Raw genomic sequence first — 17,559 nt, 5'->3', positions numbered from 1 at the left:
CATGCTACATTTATTTCATAATGCCACTTTTCATTTCCAGAGTCTTTTATTTCATAATGCCGTTTTACATTTCCAGAGTCTTTTATTTCATAATGCCGTTTTTCATTTCCAGAGACTTATTTCATAATGCCATTTTACATTTCACGTTCTTATATGCAAATCAGGGGGCGTGGCGACATCTAACATTCAGAACAGACAACAGAGCCGTGTGCAAAAGAAGGCTGGCTAAGGGACGTGAGATTAGCGCTGGTACTACAAGCACAGGTGCTGGACGCCCGCCTCTGGATATTCCTGGATATTGGATTTCTCGGGGTGATAGACTGGACAACACAAAGTTAGCTTGTCGCCAGGAATATCCAGAGGCGGGCGTCCAGCACCTGTGCTTGTAGTACTATCGCTAATGTTAACTTCATCAACTTAGACCTCTTCCACACGCACGCGGTTTTAAACAATTTAAAACTTTGTTGTCTATGTATACATCTTAAAGAGCACATATCTGCCCTAGTATTTCCAAAAACCCTCAATATGTGTCAAAATCGTATCTGCAGAAAACCCATGTTGATCGATTTGATCTGCTAATGCTAGCATGCTACCTCGGAGCCCACCGATGTCTTCCATTATGTCAACACTCACGTCCCTTAGCCAGCCTTCTTTTGCACACGGCTCTGTTGTTCTGAATGTTAGATGTAGCCACGCCCCCTGATTTGCATATAAGAACGTGAAATGTAAAACGGCATTATGAAATAAGTCTCTGGAAATGAAAACGGCATTATGAAATAAAAGTACCATGAAATGAAAGTGACATTATGAAATAAACGTACCACGAAATGAAAAACGGCATTATGAAATAAAAGACTCTGGAAATGAAAAGTGACATTATGAAATAAAAGTACCATGAAATGAAAAGTGGCATTATGAAATAAACGTACCATGAAATGAAAAACGGCATTATGAAATAAAAGACTCTGGAAATGAAAAGTGACATTATGTAAGAAAAGTACCATGAAATGAAAAGTGGCATTATGAAATAAACGTAGCATGAAATGAAAAACGGCATTATGAAATAAAAGACTCTGGAAATGAAAAAGTGACATTATGAAATAAAAGTACCATGAAATGAAAAACGGCATTATGAAATAAAAGACTCTGGAAATGAAAAGTGACATTATGAAATAAAAGTACCATGAAATGAAAAGTGGCATTATGAAATAAACGTACCATGAAATGAAAAGAGGCATTATGAAATAAAAGTACCATGAAATAATTAAATGTATCTAATATTTATGTATTTATTGCCTCATTTATTTATTTCATGATGTATTTCAAATGCATATTTCATGTATTCATGTATTTATTCATTTATTTAATTTTGACTAAAACGGCATTCCATAAATTCCAGCAGCTGAGCCGCTAATTGACTTGGCATTTAAGAAATGTATACTGTAAAGTGCAGAGGAGGGATATTTTAGCGTATATGTAGCACATTTATTAGAAGTTTTACATCTTAATGGAAATGCATGTGTCGCATTATAGTCAGATATGATACTCTATTATTACAATTTATACGTAATTGAACGTATAGTTCACTATTTGAACATGAGCCAATTTGAAAGACATTAAAGAAATGCACTTATCTTATGAAACTTTAAAACACACAACTGCAGGGACTGAGGACACACCAAGTGTCTTCTAGTCTTCTAAAGAACCCTCAGGGATATATTTAGGATCTCCTTCTCTTTCTTGCACCTGCCTTCGTCTGTAATATGGATCCAGGACTCTGTGCCAAGAAGGCACGGTTCAGTGCTAAAACATATGTTTCTTAAAATAATCCCTGTCTCCTTCAGGTTTTGGTCTGTTTTACAGATTACTATTGCTGCTGACTTTTAGTTGTAAAAGTCAAAGTCAAACAATTTTAGTTAAAGTGTTTACAATTTTCTCATTAAATTGGCTTGCTATATTTTAAGATACCGTTCTGAGAATTTAGACATCGGCCTTGTCTTGGACATTGATTGAACCGCTAATTAGTACAAACACTATTTAGTTCATCTTGGACCAGCCCGTGTTATAATAGACTGTCAATTTAATAATTGTAATTAGCATTGAAAAGTACTGTTGACAGATCAGGCTTATTTCTGTCAGATTTTCTCTTTCACCCGAAAGAAAATTGGTGGATGAATGTGATTTTTGGATCACAAGGTCTTTTCCCTTTCTAACTTTCTATGAGTGAAAATAAAATTCTCAACGTATAGAACTTGTAGCTTGATGCTGCACAGAAACAGCTCAGAATATGCCAAGATAATACCTTGCTTACCAATATAAGTAATTGACTTCATTTAATGTAGCAAGAGTGCTGTTTACTGTACTTTAAACAGTTAAATGTGAGATACGCTGCCTTAAATAGTTCTGAATCTTTCTATCTGATACTGTGTCAGCATAGTCTTCATCAATGTGCTTACACTGTTGACAGAAAGCGGGATTCGTAATGAGATCTTAGTTATCTCAAACAGCCTTTTCACGTCAGGGACTCCGGAGGTTTGCGATGGGCATGGATTTGCTGTGGCATTCTGGGAATGAAAATAAGCTCCATTATGATGCTTCCTTTAACGTGCGGGTGGCAGAGTACAAATAGCACAGGTTCAAATACCTTTGCTGTAATTAAAGTAATCTCAAATCTCGGTCCAGACATCATTGAAAAACTACTACATTCTGAGTTATATTGGAAAATAAAAGGCACTTTAAGTTAAGATGGAGCAATAGTACATAAAGAAATCTTGTCTTGCTCACTCACATTCTAGGTAATGAGAACAGCAGAAACAAAGTCTTTAGTATTTCAGGCTGTGGTCGGGTTCCAAGGAGTTTCTGTTCCGTGGCTGCTTAAGTGGAAACAATCTCCACACATATAATTTTGTGCTCTCTGAAAAAAGATCTGCTCCTCAAGGCCTCCAAAGCCTCCAACCAGAGGAGCTGATGAAAGCATCTGAAAAACATGGAACCCTTTGTATCATATGCATGTTATAGCATTTGAGCTCTTACTGAAACTAATATGGAAGGAGTTGTGCACTAATACATGTTTGTCATTTAACTCTGTATTTTCTTCTGTCCCAAGTATTTAATGTCGTGTTATTATTATTCTCTTTAAAAGGTCATGAAAAGATTTGCACCGGCTCATTTAAAAAGCTAAGAATTGTCTGGCCGGTCATCCACAGAGGCAGCGACAGCTGAGAGAACGTAGTGTCGCCTTACTGAACAAGGAATTAGAAGAAAGTACTTACAGCGATATAATAAGCGAATCAAATCGCCCAAATTTTACACAGATATTAAGAGGAATCAACAACTGAGATGTGAGAGACAGACTTTCAGCTCTGCTGCCTTGTGGTCTTGACGTGGTGGTGCAGTTGAAGTGACACAACGGCTTTCCCAGAGCTTTAATACTAATACTGTAACCCTGTCATAGTTAATCTGTTAGGCCGACAGTGACAACCCACTATGCGTAAGGAATGTCCAGTTCACCTCGCTGCCCAGGGAGGAGCTCGGCTGTTGTGTTTGCATTAGACGTCCCCCTTTGAGACACCTTGTCTGAAGGCCAAAATGTCACCACAATGGAGATGGTGTGTCTGTCTGCTGAGTCGCGGTCACAATACCTATCAGATTAAAAAAAATATCTTGTTTTTTTAGGTGTTCAATCTCAAAGTGGTTGCTACTTACTAAAACGACATAATCAAATGCGGAGCTGGCGGCATTCTGACACGTTAGAGGCTGCTTTCTAATGACGGTGACGGACACTGAGGAGCTCTGATGGCGGCGGTCCCTCCGCGCTGTGAGCGTCCCGTGAGCCTCTGAGCAGCACACAGCCTTGACGTCAAATGCCATCCCAGACATCTGCAGACATCGCCCAGATATATATATAGAAACAACTCCTTGGCCCTTTCAGACGTACCCCTGGAATTAGATAGCTCCATGCAGGGGCATGATCATTTAACATAGCGAAAGCAGAGAGAGGGCGCAACCTGAGCTGTAACCCAAGCCCAGTCCACGGCCCAGTGTCGCTGGGTTTAGTCCCAGTTATGTTCCTCTGACATATACTACTTATACTTAAACTGGTGCGTAAGTGAGCACAGGTGGGAATACATCCACAACCACGATACAGGAACCGCCACAGTGTTCCACTTGATGGAGAGTTGCAATAAGGCCACAAAACTCTTGAGTCACGTTATCCCGCCGGGTGATAAACTAAAGGTGTAAATCAAGCAACAAATGATCCCGCAGTAAGATGTAATTCTGTTCAGACTGTATTTGAGAGAGCGCAGTGTAAAAAATACTTCACAGTTTGTACCGTGGACATGCTTAATAATGTTAGTTAAACTCCTGAGGTATGAAGGTCAAATATTTTAGTTGCAGGTACTCCATCCAACTGTAGAACAAGTAGCCGCTGTTAAATGAAAGGATCAGTCATCTCGGTGATACAAATCCTACAGGAATGGGGCGCAACATTTTTTTGTCTCATATTGTTAGAAATCTCCACGATTGGGCTTTTTTTTTTTTACAGATGCATTAGTCCAAGTTTGCAGAAAAAGCCTCAGTGGCGCAATGCAATAAGCTGCGACTCATTGAGAGAAAGCAATAAAGGTCTTTGGTGTAAAAAATACCCCAAATGAAGGCTTCCAGCTCCGCAAACACAAATGTGGGAAAAAGTCATAATGGAGAAATATTTGTGGCCTCGGCAGGACTGTTTGTTTGTGTTCTTCCTCTACAGATGGAGACACACACAGAGGCAGGAAAGTGAGGCATATCTGATGCTGCTCCGTCAGCTTACACTCAAAAAGGGGAGGAGAGAAAGCGTTCGGGGGGAAATATCATGACTATTTCAGACTCATGCAAGAATTATTTGGTTAAATTAAACTGTCCAAAAGGTTAGAGATGTCATAGCAGGAATACTGTATGGAAATCTTTCTGACATCCTGGAATACAAATCTGCCTTTGATTTAGGAAAACTACCCTTTTTCGCCCTTCTCTTGTGTTTGTTGTACACACTAAAGGGAAAGAAGGGAGTAACTGTTTGTTTACAGGCAGCTTTATCTACTACTAGCTCCACATTAGGGATTCCTTCCACAGCGCAGCAGTTTGCTCACATATTCTTCCTCTAAGGAATCAGAGGATGTTAAAAATTCTATTTAAGATGTTGACTTTAATGCTCACTGTCCTGTGTTTTGTGCTTGTTGATTTCCTCCAACAGCACAACGGTTGTTGTTTTCTCTCCCACAGCTGCCCAGCATCTTGTTTATTGTCTTCTTTAAATATTTGCCTTCAATCTTTTTCCCCTCATGTCACAGGGCTACAAGTGTGTGTGTGTTTGCACACAGAGGGGGAATCTTTGATATATGTGTCCATATATGGGCCCTCTGCTGTTAGCGGGGCAGAGCAAGCAGAGCAGAGGGCTTTTTGTGAGGTCCAAAGACGCACTCCATATTTCTTTCCATTCCACAGGGCTATAAAACTTCTTGGTATGCACCTCTAGCTCAGCCACCGTTACAGTCCCGCCTGTCAGAACCCGCCGCTGCAGATCAACTAAACAATGGCAAGAGAAGCAGGATGCTGGACTTCTATGGGAGTGTGTTATTTTGCCTTTCTTTATTTTTGTGACACGGCCCCTTTAACAACAAAAATCCATCCGAGCTCTCCTTCAGGGAGAGTAATAATCAAAATTAAAAAAATACTCAAAAAAACCCAAATCTCAGTGAGAAAGAGCAGCGTCTACATGAGCACATCAACTTCGGCTCAGGTTGAGAAAGGCCACAGTGCGGAGCGTGTTTTGAGGATCTACGGCGATGAGACAGTCCAGTGTGGTTTTCTTTGGCGGTTTAAAAAGCTCGCGGGCTACATTCAATATGTCTGGGTCGCAGCGGTCTCTCTGCAGCGAGGAACGCCACCTGCGTTCTTTTAAAAACACCTCGCGTGCAGCCCCACATTTGATCAAATGGCGTGGCCGTTTTCCAGGCGGGCTTAGACTCATCAAACAGTCAGCGGGCCGGAAACAACACTGGTGAAGTGAAACAAGTGCTTGAGTGCAGGGACGGATAAATTCATCGGGTGTGGTTTAGTTAAATCCTGCTCCAACATCCGAGGCCTCCAGGTCAGAGATAACACAGTAAGATAAGAGGGTCATTATGGTATTAGTCTCCCTAAAGAACACATCTCTCCCATCCAAGAATATAGAAATGAAGACGTTTTCGGATGATTTAGATGAGTTTACATACTCAGTCACTAGCATGAAAAATAGTAATGAATTTAAGAATAGGAAAAGTAAAGTAAAAGTAAATATAAATCACCAATTGATATATTATTAAATCTGACGTTATCCAATAATACACATTTTATTGGGATGGCTATGTACTAGTTTCAACATCTCCAGACACAAAGGTCAAATGGTTTCCAGGCCTCCTCCTCCGAGGGGTTAGAAACCTGTTGATTTGTACAGAAATGTATTGATGTATTGGCCTTTTCTCCAATCCTTGCATTAAATAAAAGCAAAAAAACTCAATTATCATTACTATTCTTAAAAATATACAAAAGGGTCTTACGGGAGTAAGACCCTTTTTCAGTCAATCAAAGGTAATCAACTGACACCAAGAAGGGCAGACGGTCCATGTAGGACATATTAGTTTGAATAACGTTTTACTGAGTATTTATCTTGGCAGTCCATCCATCCATCCATCCATCCATCTACTGTCAAACCGCTTATCCTGCTTGCAGGGTCGCGGGGGGGCTGGAGTCTATCCCAGCCAACTTCGGGCGATAGACAGGGTACATCCTGGACTGGTCGCCAGCTTTCTTAGGAAAACTGGCTGAGCATTAAGCGGAGTGTTTATTCAGCTTCGATACCAGGCGGGGAGGCCGCAGCATTGAGAGAAGAAAAGGAGACAAGGACTTATCTTTCTGCTAAAATGTGGCCCGTCATCTCAACGAGTGTCGAGCAAAGTTTCCTTATTAAGATTGAGGGTTCGGAGGGACGAGTGTTACATTTCACTCTCGACAGCTTAAATCCCAGGAACACCGCGGATCAGTTCCAGTCTGCAGCACCGTCTGAGACCGGCGGCTCCCCCTGTTCGTGAAGCTCATTCCCAGAAAAAATCACTGTAAATCACTCGAAAAAAAGCCGGACTTTGGAAGAGCCGGGCGTTGGACACACACATGCTTTTGGATAGATATTCCTGATGTTACTTGTGGAGTCGTCCAAAATTAGCAACCGGGGTTCGAGTCTCAGCTGTTACCCAATATAGCCCTGCTGTCGCTGCTGACTGAGAAATACTGCCCTCCTTACATGAAGGCTAAAGGAGCTGCTCTGCCGTCATGGGAGAAAGAGACAGCGAATGCTGTCACTCAGCAGGATGGACACCCTGAATGCGACTGCAACTGACTCACATACTTCACAGAAAAGCACCACCCATCTGTTATCTCGCGGGGGAATCTTGCCTGCTTTATTATTACACGGAGGCCTGGAATGTGAGACATTTCTTGGAATTTCCAATCACGAATCTTGTCAAGCTATTCCTTTTTTTAACATTTGGATAAGCAGAAACAGTGTGTGAACCAACCCTGGTTGTCATTTGACATAGAAAGCATGTTTTTTATCTAAACCAATCCACCCCAGTTGGTTTCAGTAGTTACATAATCTGTCAGGCAGCAAATTTGAAACAGCAAATCAACCATTTAGGGGCAATGTTACAGCAACATATTGGCTTTTAACTCTGTAAAGTCACAGAACATTACGATTGCCATGTAAGTTAAGACAGCACTGACGTTATCTCTGCAAACAGTGCATGAGTGCACGTTTTCCTGTAGTTTAGCTTCAGGCATCTTTGCAAAAGATGGGATCTTGACAAAGCTCTTTGGGTTTGAAACATGCTTCATTTCAACTAATCAGGCATCAGAACGGAGTCAACAAAGTGCATCGTGGGTCCACACCTTTTTCCATGAGCAGGAAGATGCGACAGGACGTCTCGTCAATGACGACCAATAGAAAAACGAGAAAGGGAAGAAAAAAAAGAGAAAGCTTAGGAAACAGGCGGATCTATTGAATTCCATTTCTAAAATATTCATTGTTTTTATTTGAACCATCACAGTGCTTCTTCTGCAAAACGGACATTTTTCAAGTTAAGTGCTTAAATGCAGGACGTTTGTTGTAAACTTGGTTACAGCTTTAAGTGGTATATTAACCAGTCTCAAATCATGCCGTTCAGGACAATAAGAGGACCAGTCCACTTTTACGTCATTCGTCTGTTGAGGTTCTGGTGGATCAACACAAACGAGGAACATTCTTGGGGTTCTGAAGGGAGAGAGAGAGGGTGAGGAGTGGATGGGCAATCCCAGCTAAACACATGGCTTCAGTTTCCCCTCTGCACCGCGTGACCAAAACACTCAAAACAACCAAATATGGTGTTCATTAGGAAATCCTCTAAATCCACGTTACGCACTTTACCATCATATGCTGCTGACACAAAGTAGGTAATGAGCAGTCGCCAGTAGCAAATCCGCGACCTGTCAACGCGAGGCTGCTCCTGAAGAGCCCTGAGGTTTTAGCCGTGGAACTGGGATCCCCAGAGTGAAAAATGGATGTGAACTCTCACTCATGACCAAAGGATCCAAACGGGAATCGCTGCATACTTCAAGGTCTGGTCCCTGAACCAGGAGAGAAAAAAACGAAAAGAAGCACATCCACTATGTCCATATTTGGCCTGGCTTACATTGCCAATCCTTCCACTAGAACGTATTTCTCCAAACATCCACTGATCCTTTCCACTGGCCTCTGAAGGACAGTGCTGACACCTGCTGGAAAGAATGTGGGACGGCATCGCTTCTTTCTTAAACACATACGTTGACATACAATAATCTTAATGGCACTTGGTTGTTTGAAACTTTTTATTTTTGGTGAATACAAAAAATACTTTTGTGACCAGATGAATATCATACATACTGCATCAAATCATAAAACTAATGCAGCCTGTCAAAGAAAGCACAACACCTATTCATAACATAACAGCTAGTACATCTTTCTAATTTCCGTTTATACTCGGACAAATCAGTTAGACAATATATTTCAGGGTAATTCATACATTTACAGATTTTTTAAATAGTGGTTAGACCAGCGGTTCCCAAACTCAAGAATGCCACGGCCCAATTTGAAATCCGAAAATCTTTCGCGGGCCACCTTTAATCACAACTCTGATCAAAACATAATGATTAAATGACCTTAAGAATTTAACCAAAATCAAACATCCGCGAGCAAAAGTCCGTCTCCGCGAGGTATTTGCTCGCTTGCGCAACGTGAACTTTGTTGCTCGCGAGGAGAATCTCTGCTCGCGCTCGAAGGAGTTTTCTACGCGCTCGCTGTTGTTCTTTTTGACAGTAAGGTGGAGACGGTGCTTTCAGGGTACGATCGATGCCGCGAGGTGCGTCCGCTCCCGCCGCCCCCTCGCCATCCACGCCTTAAATCTTCGGCTCCTTTTAGAATAACTTATTTCCCCGTTAAGATGGTTCAGCTGCTGTAGAGAAAAGGACGCCGTCTCTCGCTCTTTAATCTCATGAAGTGCTCGGCGAGAACAACAGCTTTGTTTCTCCGACGCGCCTTGAAAGCAGCTCCATATCTCACGCGCTTGAGCGCCGCTCAGCATCTCGCCGTCGTAGACAAGCTTTGGCTTGTTTGGCGGAGCGCCTTGAGCGCCGTGTACAACCAGTATGGATCAACCGATTAACCAATTGATCCATATATATAAGGCGCTCCGGATTATAAGGTACCGTCGTTTTTTGAGGAAATTGAAGCCTTGTAAGTGCGCCTTGGAGTGCGGAAAATGCGGTATATTTACTTTAATACTACAAGAGGGCGCCGCATTTGTTGAACAAACGACAGGCGGACAAGAGCAGCCGTTTCGAGCGAGAGCCTTATTGTTTTATTAATCTGTCCGTTTAAATTGTTTGTGCTTCATCAACTAATGTTTCACATAACTAATGTGCCGACATCATAAATAATTTTATATTAATTTCAAACGTTTAAAAATTAAAAAACTTTATTTATTTATTTATTGTAAATGACCTCTCGCGGCCCACCTGCAGTACCGCGGCCCACACTTTGGGAATCGCTGGGTTAGACAATGAAAAAAAAGAGTCAAACATTTAAAAGAGACTTCACATAATTGTTTTAACAATTTATTGTACTTCAAACACAAATTGCCATATGCTGATGGAATGCAGTCTAGTGTCAGTCTTCTAACATGTGCCCTAAGTAATCCACACATGCGCCCCTTTTACCAGAATGTTTTAATATTGTAGGTAAGTACGCCACCAGCCAGGGCATTGTGTTGTACAGCAAAGGACTGGGTGACAGTTTAAGGCCCCGATGGGGACTCGACTGGCATAATGTTGTGATCCAGAGAGGACAAGGCTCAGGCTCCCACCCGGCCTGATCTTCAGCTGCTCGCAGGGCACACTCGAGTAAGGCACTAGTACACAATGCAGCCCAGATGCTGGCATGGAAAGACTAAGGAGATGAACTGCATCAAATTTCTAATTTTCAATGTGATATAAATCAATATGCTAAGGGGGAAAAAAAGAGGATTCAATAAATGTCCTCAATCAGTGCTCGCAGCGATTTCCTTCTAGTTTGTAGTTACGTAAGTAATATAATGGAAGCTTAAAATGGCTGTCTTCAGTGCATATGTTTATGAGCAACGTCAGTGCATAATGTGTGCTCGCTTCATTCAAGGGCCCACAGCCAAACATCATTGCACATAAACAATCTTACAACCAGCGCAGGCTCATTATCAGCGCGCCAGGATAGTCAACGTAATGCATTGCTATGGACGGTCGCGCTAAAGTGGAAATGCCTTTACCATGACAGGCCGGTGACTGGTGGGGAATAACTATCGGTGTGTGTACAGTGGGCACCCGAACCACCGCTGGCCAGCGTCATTATGAGGGGAATTAAAACATGGAGACAAGAGAGAACAAACATGACAAGTAATGTAATGTATTCCTTGAACCGCTCCGTGTATGTAAGGGAAGAACCGGTAGGGTCACATGATAATGATGTAATGTTTAAGCAGCATAACATATATGGTCAAATATAGTCCAGATTCTCTAAATAACACCTGTCTGCTTTTTAAGAAAAACCCTGCTGAGAATAACTTTTTATAGCTAGTATAATTCTCTGTTTTTATTTATTTATTAAAATCATTGTTCGGCGTCAAGCGGGACAAAATAGTTCAATCGTAATTCTTTAATTTCTAAAGAGTTGCTCCTTCAACAGTTAACCCCAAATTCACATTCTTATTAGTAAAATATAAGCATCTCTCCGCGCTGCCCTTCTCTATTTGTTAGTAATTTCATTGAAATCTATAACTGTTGTACATGCAAGCCAGTGGTGAAATGAGGCGTACCCCACCCGCCTGTGTTACGAACCCCTGGATTTATTTTACATTTAGAATACAAGCCATGGATCTTTAGGTTTGTTCTGCCATAGATATTAACAGTTTCTTTATATGTGCAATAAACCTTCAACAATTATAGGACATTCAGGGATTATAGAGGATTTCAGCATGTGCTTCGATTGGTGATTTTAACGGTCAACAACGCTCATTATGCAGCGACACTGACACAGCGATGACAAGCTTATCATACAACTTCATCCCACCGTCTCCACTCGCTTGGAGGGACAAACATGTTCATGATGAACTCTGAATGCCAATGCTGATCACTGACAAATACATACACACGTCACACACACACACACACACACACACATATAAACAAATATACAACAGAGCACGGGCACTTGTTCTTCTCACTAAACAGGCCTGTTTTTCAAGTGCTGTATATTCCTCGGAAATATGAGAGTGAAGCAACCAATCGTACATCGGCAACATCTCGCCGGGAACAGAAGGTGTCGTCAGCGCGGCTCACAGCCCGTTTTCCCCGTCAGCCCTCGTCCTTCCTCAGCTCGCTGGGCAAGAACTTGTACTGCTGCTGTCGGATCTGAACCAGCTTTTTACGGGCTTCCTCCAGCTCTCGCTCCTTCCTCAGCATCTCTTCCTGAGCCGCAATGATCTGAGGAAAACAGGGAACAGCTGACAGGAAAGTGTCCCTTCCACTCATCATGATCCCATTCCTGTGGATCGCTTGGAATGGATCATCAGCTCAGACTTCCTACAGTTTGTGAACTCCAAACACAACCCATTCGCCAATAAAGCATCTTGTAATAATAATAATCCTAAAGGTCTCTATAAATTTATGTAATTGGTGGGGAGTCATGCAGAGTGAACCACTTAATATTACCACTTTTGGACTGCATTGTAGTATCTATTTATCAGATTATTACATTACATTATTATTACATTATATATATATATATATATATATATGTTTTCAGAATAAACATGAATAATAGTACTGGTCAATGATAATGTTAATCATCATTAGCTTATATTATTTTAGGACAGTATGTCTCCGCCAACCAAGTTAAGTCCAAAATGTCACACTTGTATTTTTCATGATTTTATCCTATTAGGTACTGATGTAAAATTGGCATTTGGTTATGGCAAAATAATTGTGAGGTCACAGTGACCATCAAATTCTGTTCATGCCAAATTCCCTCTAGGTATTCCTGAGACGTCATGATTACAATAGCTAATAATTATGCTTCTAAAAAAAAAGACAAAAGGTACAATCATCCAAATCAATGAGACAGTGAGCCGTATTGAAGCCCAGCGAGGCTGAAACAGGATCCTAATCCATCAAGATGAAAATAAAGCTTCCTGAGGCACCTCGGAGTAACTTTCAATTTGTTGCAGAGAAGAAGACAGAGATATGTTTGCAGCGGGTGTCTAGTAAACAGCTTTGAAAAGAAGCTGATGGGCTGTTAATCCTCAACAACGTGATACGATCAGCGAGACGCACAGTTAAAAGGGCGAACCACACAACGGAAATGATTTCGCTTCCAGCCGAATCACTTTTATAGATTTTGTCTTATACCTGAGCTATGCCTCCAACGAATTTGGTCTTCACCACCACGCTGTCATCCTCAGTCTTGTCGAACGCTGCTTTCTGAGCCGCCTTCACCAGGTTGTCTGAAGCTCGCTTCACCGCGTTGCCGGCAGCCTTAAAACAGGAAATCTCAACGTTAGCACACGACGGTGCCGCGGACGTGCCGGGGCTGTGTTCCAAGAGTCACCTGTAGCCTCTTCATGGCTTCTGAATCCTGGTCAGCCTTCACCTTGCAGGCCACCAGCAGCTGAGCTGTGGAGGCTGCGACCTGCTTGGCTGAAGAGATGAGCTTCTCCTCGCTGGCGTGGCCTTGCACTGAGGCGTTTGCTGCCTCACACAGGCTGCTGGTGGCCGTGGCCACCCGATGCGCCTACAGCAAGCGACACACATTTAGCTTCAATCAGGTTAACGTTGAGCACATTCACACGGCGATTTGCAATGTGTCAACTTACGGCTGATATCAGACCCTGTGACCACTGACCATCGTCCGTTGCATTCGCTAGATTGGCTCCCACCTGACGTTGACATTTGGTGAGAGACGCATTGTTTCTCGTGTTTTGGGTTATTAGTGTATGTGGTTATTATAAGTATGCATTCTGACTGACCTTGCCTTGGGCCACCAGTTCTCTCTGAGCAGCCGATGCAGATTTAACCAGAGCGCTACTCGCCGCGGCGATGGACTTGGCTGCTTCCAATATCTGCTCCTCAAAATCCAGCATCTCATCTGCCTGCTGAGGATAAAATCACAGTCAGCTAGGGCCGTAACCATTTCATAAACAATAAAATGATGAGTCGTGACCACGATATAAAGACATTAACCATCTGACTGTTGTTTTTACTCCCCGACAAGATGGTTTCATTTCTGTTTCAAAGCCTTTTTTCAACTGCCAAGAATAAGGAAATAATAACCCGCGTTCTACAGCACAATCAAAAATGATATGCCATCTCCCAAACCTGAACTCAACACCATTGTGACGATCCCAGTGCATTAGTTCAGAGAGAGCACATCTCTGCCTCAGCAGATGACAGCATGTGTTTGACCACAGAGCTCCACAAACACACAAGGCACATGTGGCTGGAGACAGGGCGGGACACTGTAGGAATATGTTTGATATATAGTTGGACTTATTAACAACCTAATATATCAAACATATCAGACAGAGCCCTGCAGAGAAGGCTTCCAGGTAAACACCAGGGCTCGGAGAGGGATGAGGAGGATGAAGGATAATCCACCCGGTTTCAGAAAAATAACTCGTTTCAATCTAAGGGGCAAGAATAGAGACGTTCAAGTGGACTCAACACTTCTAAAAATGTGTTAGCTCTGTGTATAGCCGATAGTAAGTGATGGTAATGTAAATACATCTTCTCACACGAGGAAGTAAATGTGATGGTCTCCCGTTAAACGCAATATTGCACTGCTCGTTTCCTGTTAGATCACTAGAGGGAGACACTGACAGCTAAAAAGAGGTAAAGCCTTTAACTCACTAATCCGTTGTCATGAACACAAAGGTCCTCATGAATGCAATCTCTAGCTGTGGAATTACGGTATGAGACACAGCACGATATACGTTTAATTAATAGCAGGGTAGCCTGGCTTTACTTGTATATATATTATATGTGCAGAGGGGCGGACTAACAAACACACGGTGTGTAGGAAGAGGTACAGAAAAGGGGGAATGCACTACAGGCACAGGAGGAAGAGCAAATGGGTTCCAACTATCCGGTCTCCAGAGACGAATAAACAAACACAGCCGTGCAGTACTACACACAAAAAACACAATCCGATATTGCGTACAATGATATCAAGGTTATGCCACTTTCAGAAGGCACTATCCCCGCCGTCTCCCAGGGGGACAAATAATAACAAAATACCCTCACTGTTCAATTCAGCAATAAGGAGCACTAGAGTGAAATAGAGTAAATATCTTCAATAAGATGGAGGCCTTCTCTTTTGGAAGGGTTCACAACAGTTCATCACACAACTGAACTCTGTCCAAAAAAACGCTTGAAAACCCATCACTGTAATTGTGTCCAGAAGTGCCTTTGAAGAGCGTTTTGTGAGCCTGATACGTTAGCTCACTAAACCCGCCTGTGAGCCATTACGCTGAGTGTAAAGGAAGAAAAGAAATTCTCTCCGGTATCAAGATGCCGACTCAGTCAGTGCAAAACATAACCCACTTCAAAGTCAGTGTCCCTTTCTTCTAACTTCTTCTAACCCCTCCCGCTTATTAATGGCAAAGCGCTGTGCACGGGATTTGTGTGTGGAATACGTTGCGAGGGGCACCTCTACCTTGGGTTTGGCTCTGGGTTTGAGCTGCTCCAGTTTCTTGGCTGCAGCTTCAATGGACGCCGCTGCTCCAAGCAGCTCGGTCTCAGCGACGACAGTGGGGTCCTCTGGGTCCACGTACTCGGAGCCTGAAAGGGTCGACACATGCCGGGGCATTGGGTTTTGTATAAACAAGCACAGGTAAAAAGGACCTGATGCAAAATATTTTCATATTCTTGTTTTTCCAGTCACTTCCTGCAACAGGAGGAGATTAAACACATGTATGACTGTTTTGTTAGGTTACATGAATACATTCAGAACCACATTAGCTTACGAGGTAAGGCACTCAAATCTAAGAATAGAATTTCAAAACAGAAGAGAAATGTTGAATTACTCATACAAACCAATCAATAATAAACCTGTGAGCCCGGTGATTATTTGTTATTTCATTTAACAAGAGGTCAAAGTAAAGTAGTGCTTCAATAATAACATAATCCAGGCCTCACAGAGATCCTTAATCTCCATTTACGTCAGCCGCAGAAAATTTGCTTAATTCAGTCCAAAGAATAGTTTGCATTGTGACAGTAATGCCTCAAAGTTAAACAAGATAAACTAAAAGTTAGAAGAAATGCACATTTGATGGATCATTCTCTCTTTTTATTGTTTTTTAAGTGCTGGTAAAACGGAGATGTTCGGGAACATCTTGGTAAAGCAGATGGAACAATGTTTTCATAGATTATGTTGAGCTCCGGGGAAATCTGTTTCGCACCCCCAACCCCCAAGCCATCTACTCCGCTACACCCTTCTGACTCTGTGAAAGGTGATCTGGAGGAACAAAACACACCACATCCCACTTACCTCCATCTGAGGCAGCAATGGGAGAGAGGGGGAGAGAGAGAGAGAGCATAGGGACATTAGAGAGGTGGAGGGCATCGCCCTGCAGGGTCTCAGGCTATACGCTGAAATCAAATTCTCATCCAAACATAATCTATTACTCCTGTCAGAGACAGCAATAGCAATGCAGCTTCCATGGGAAACACTGTTTCAAGACTGCAAAGCTTCATTTACGCGGTAGTCGCTCTATCGCGCCAGTTTAAAATTCAGAAATAATTGTCATGATCTTTATTACAGATGCAGACGTGTTTGGTGGCTTGACTCAATAACACCGTTGTACCATTCAAGCACAAGAGGATTAGGACTCCTTTAGCTTCTCCACAATCCTGTCATGTATTTCTTTGTTTTACATTTTATGGAATGAACTTGCTTGTCTTATGGAAACCCCTCTGACTTCCAGCTGACGGTTTTACACGTAAAATCTAAATCAGCCAACCTTTTTTGAACGGCACACAAGCTTCTGTAAAATTCTGTCTCCTTATGAAACACCATTATTCTGTTTTTTTAGGTGGCAGAAACACTTGGAATACTAAATCAATATAGATGCCATGTGGCTAATGGGCCATTTGGCCTGTCTGAATGAGGTCATCAGTAACTACAGGTTGTTAAGCCTGACCTTTATTTGTGTGCATTGTGTGGCTTCACCTTTCATGGCCTCAGCTGTCTGGAAGAGCTCCGTCACACACGCTGCCACATGCTTTGAGTGTAAGGACAGCTGCTGCTTCTGCTCGGGGATGGGCCTGTGCAGCACCTGAGAAGATACAAAAGCCCACCGACTGAGGAACAAGAGGCAAGAGTGAATGTGATGTAAAAGCGAGCCAGAGTGCAAAGCTAAAAAGCTTTTACAGTTTATATGTTCTTTTCAATTTGACAAAATGTATGTAAAGAATATTGTTATAATTATAACAATAATAATTAACTTGAGTATAGAGACATCCAACTATTTTTCAACCACAAACTATAAGCTAAATGACATGTAATGTATAACTTAGTATTTTAATATTATTTCAGACTTTTTTTTTTAACACACTTGTCCTTCACATAACGCACGAGTTATTAGGTAAGACGGTTATGCTGATTTCTATGCAGATTCATGCAACATCGTGCTCAGAATTTAAATCAGATCTCTGTAGAGGTATTTCTAAGATGAATGTGGTTATACGTGTATAAGTGGGCATAAAGCAAATTTTCAGTTTTGCAACCTGTTTATAGAGGTCTGTGGTACAGAATATTACGATCCGGCGGGCTTTGGCTACACAGATCATTTCTCGGTTTGGCAGGTGCATTCATTTTTGGTAAACATTAGAATATCACCAGCCTTTTTCTTTCAGTTGAAGTGATGCTACATTAAACACAAGCAGGAACTG

At 42.0% G+C, this 17,559-nt stretch overlaps 1 protein-coding gene across 4 annotated transcripts in view; it reads right to left on the bottom strand.

The window, feature by feature from the left end:
- Positions 1-11,004: 11,004 nt before the first annotated feature.
- LOC120812370 (talin-2-like) overlaps positions 11,005-17,559 on the bottom strand; it is a 127,335-nt gene continuing 120,780 nt past the window's right edge. For all 4 annotated transcript variants that reach the window (XM_078097927.1, XM_078097928.1, XM_078097929.1 and 1 more), the window contains 7 exons: positions 16,838-16,943; positions 15,323-15,447; positions 13,638-13,763; positions 13,485-13,547; positions 13,220-13,402; positions 13,021-13,146; positions 11,005-12,096 (listed from right to left, as the gene is read on the bottom strand). In XM_078097927.1, the coding sequence (XP_077954053.1) occupies positions 11,968-12,096; positions 13,021-13,146; positions 13,220-13,402; positions 13,485-13,547; positions 13,638-13,763; positions 15,323-15,447; positions 16,838-16,943 (858 nt within the window). In that variant the 3' untranslated portion in view covers positions 11,005-11,967. The remainder of the gene's footprint in view (positions 12,097-13,020; positions 13,147-13,219; positions 13,403-13,484; positions 13,548-13,637; positions 13,764-15,322; positions 15,448-16,837; positions 16,944-17,559) is intronic.

Source organism: Gasterosteus aculeatus, chromosome Y (genome assembly GCF_964276395.1).
Source record: "Gasterosteus aculeatus chromosome Y, fGasAcu3.hap1.1, whole genome shotgun sequence".
Lineage (NCBI taxonomy): Eukaryota > Metazoa > Chordata > Actinopteri > Perciformes > Gasterosteidae > Gasterosteus > Gasterosteus aculeatus.
The sequence above is the reverse complement of the archived record's forward strand: the minus strand, read 5'-3'. Positions and strand labels throughout refer to the sequence as shown.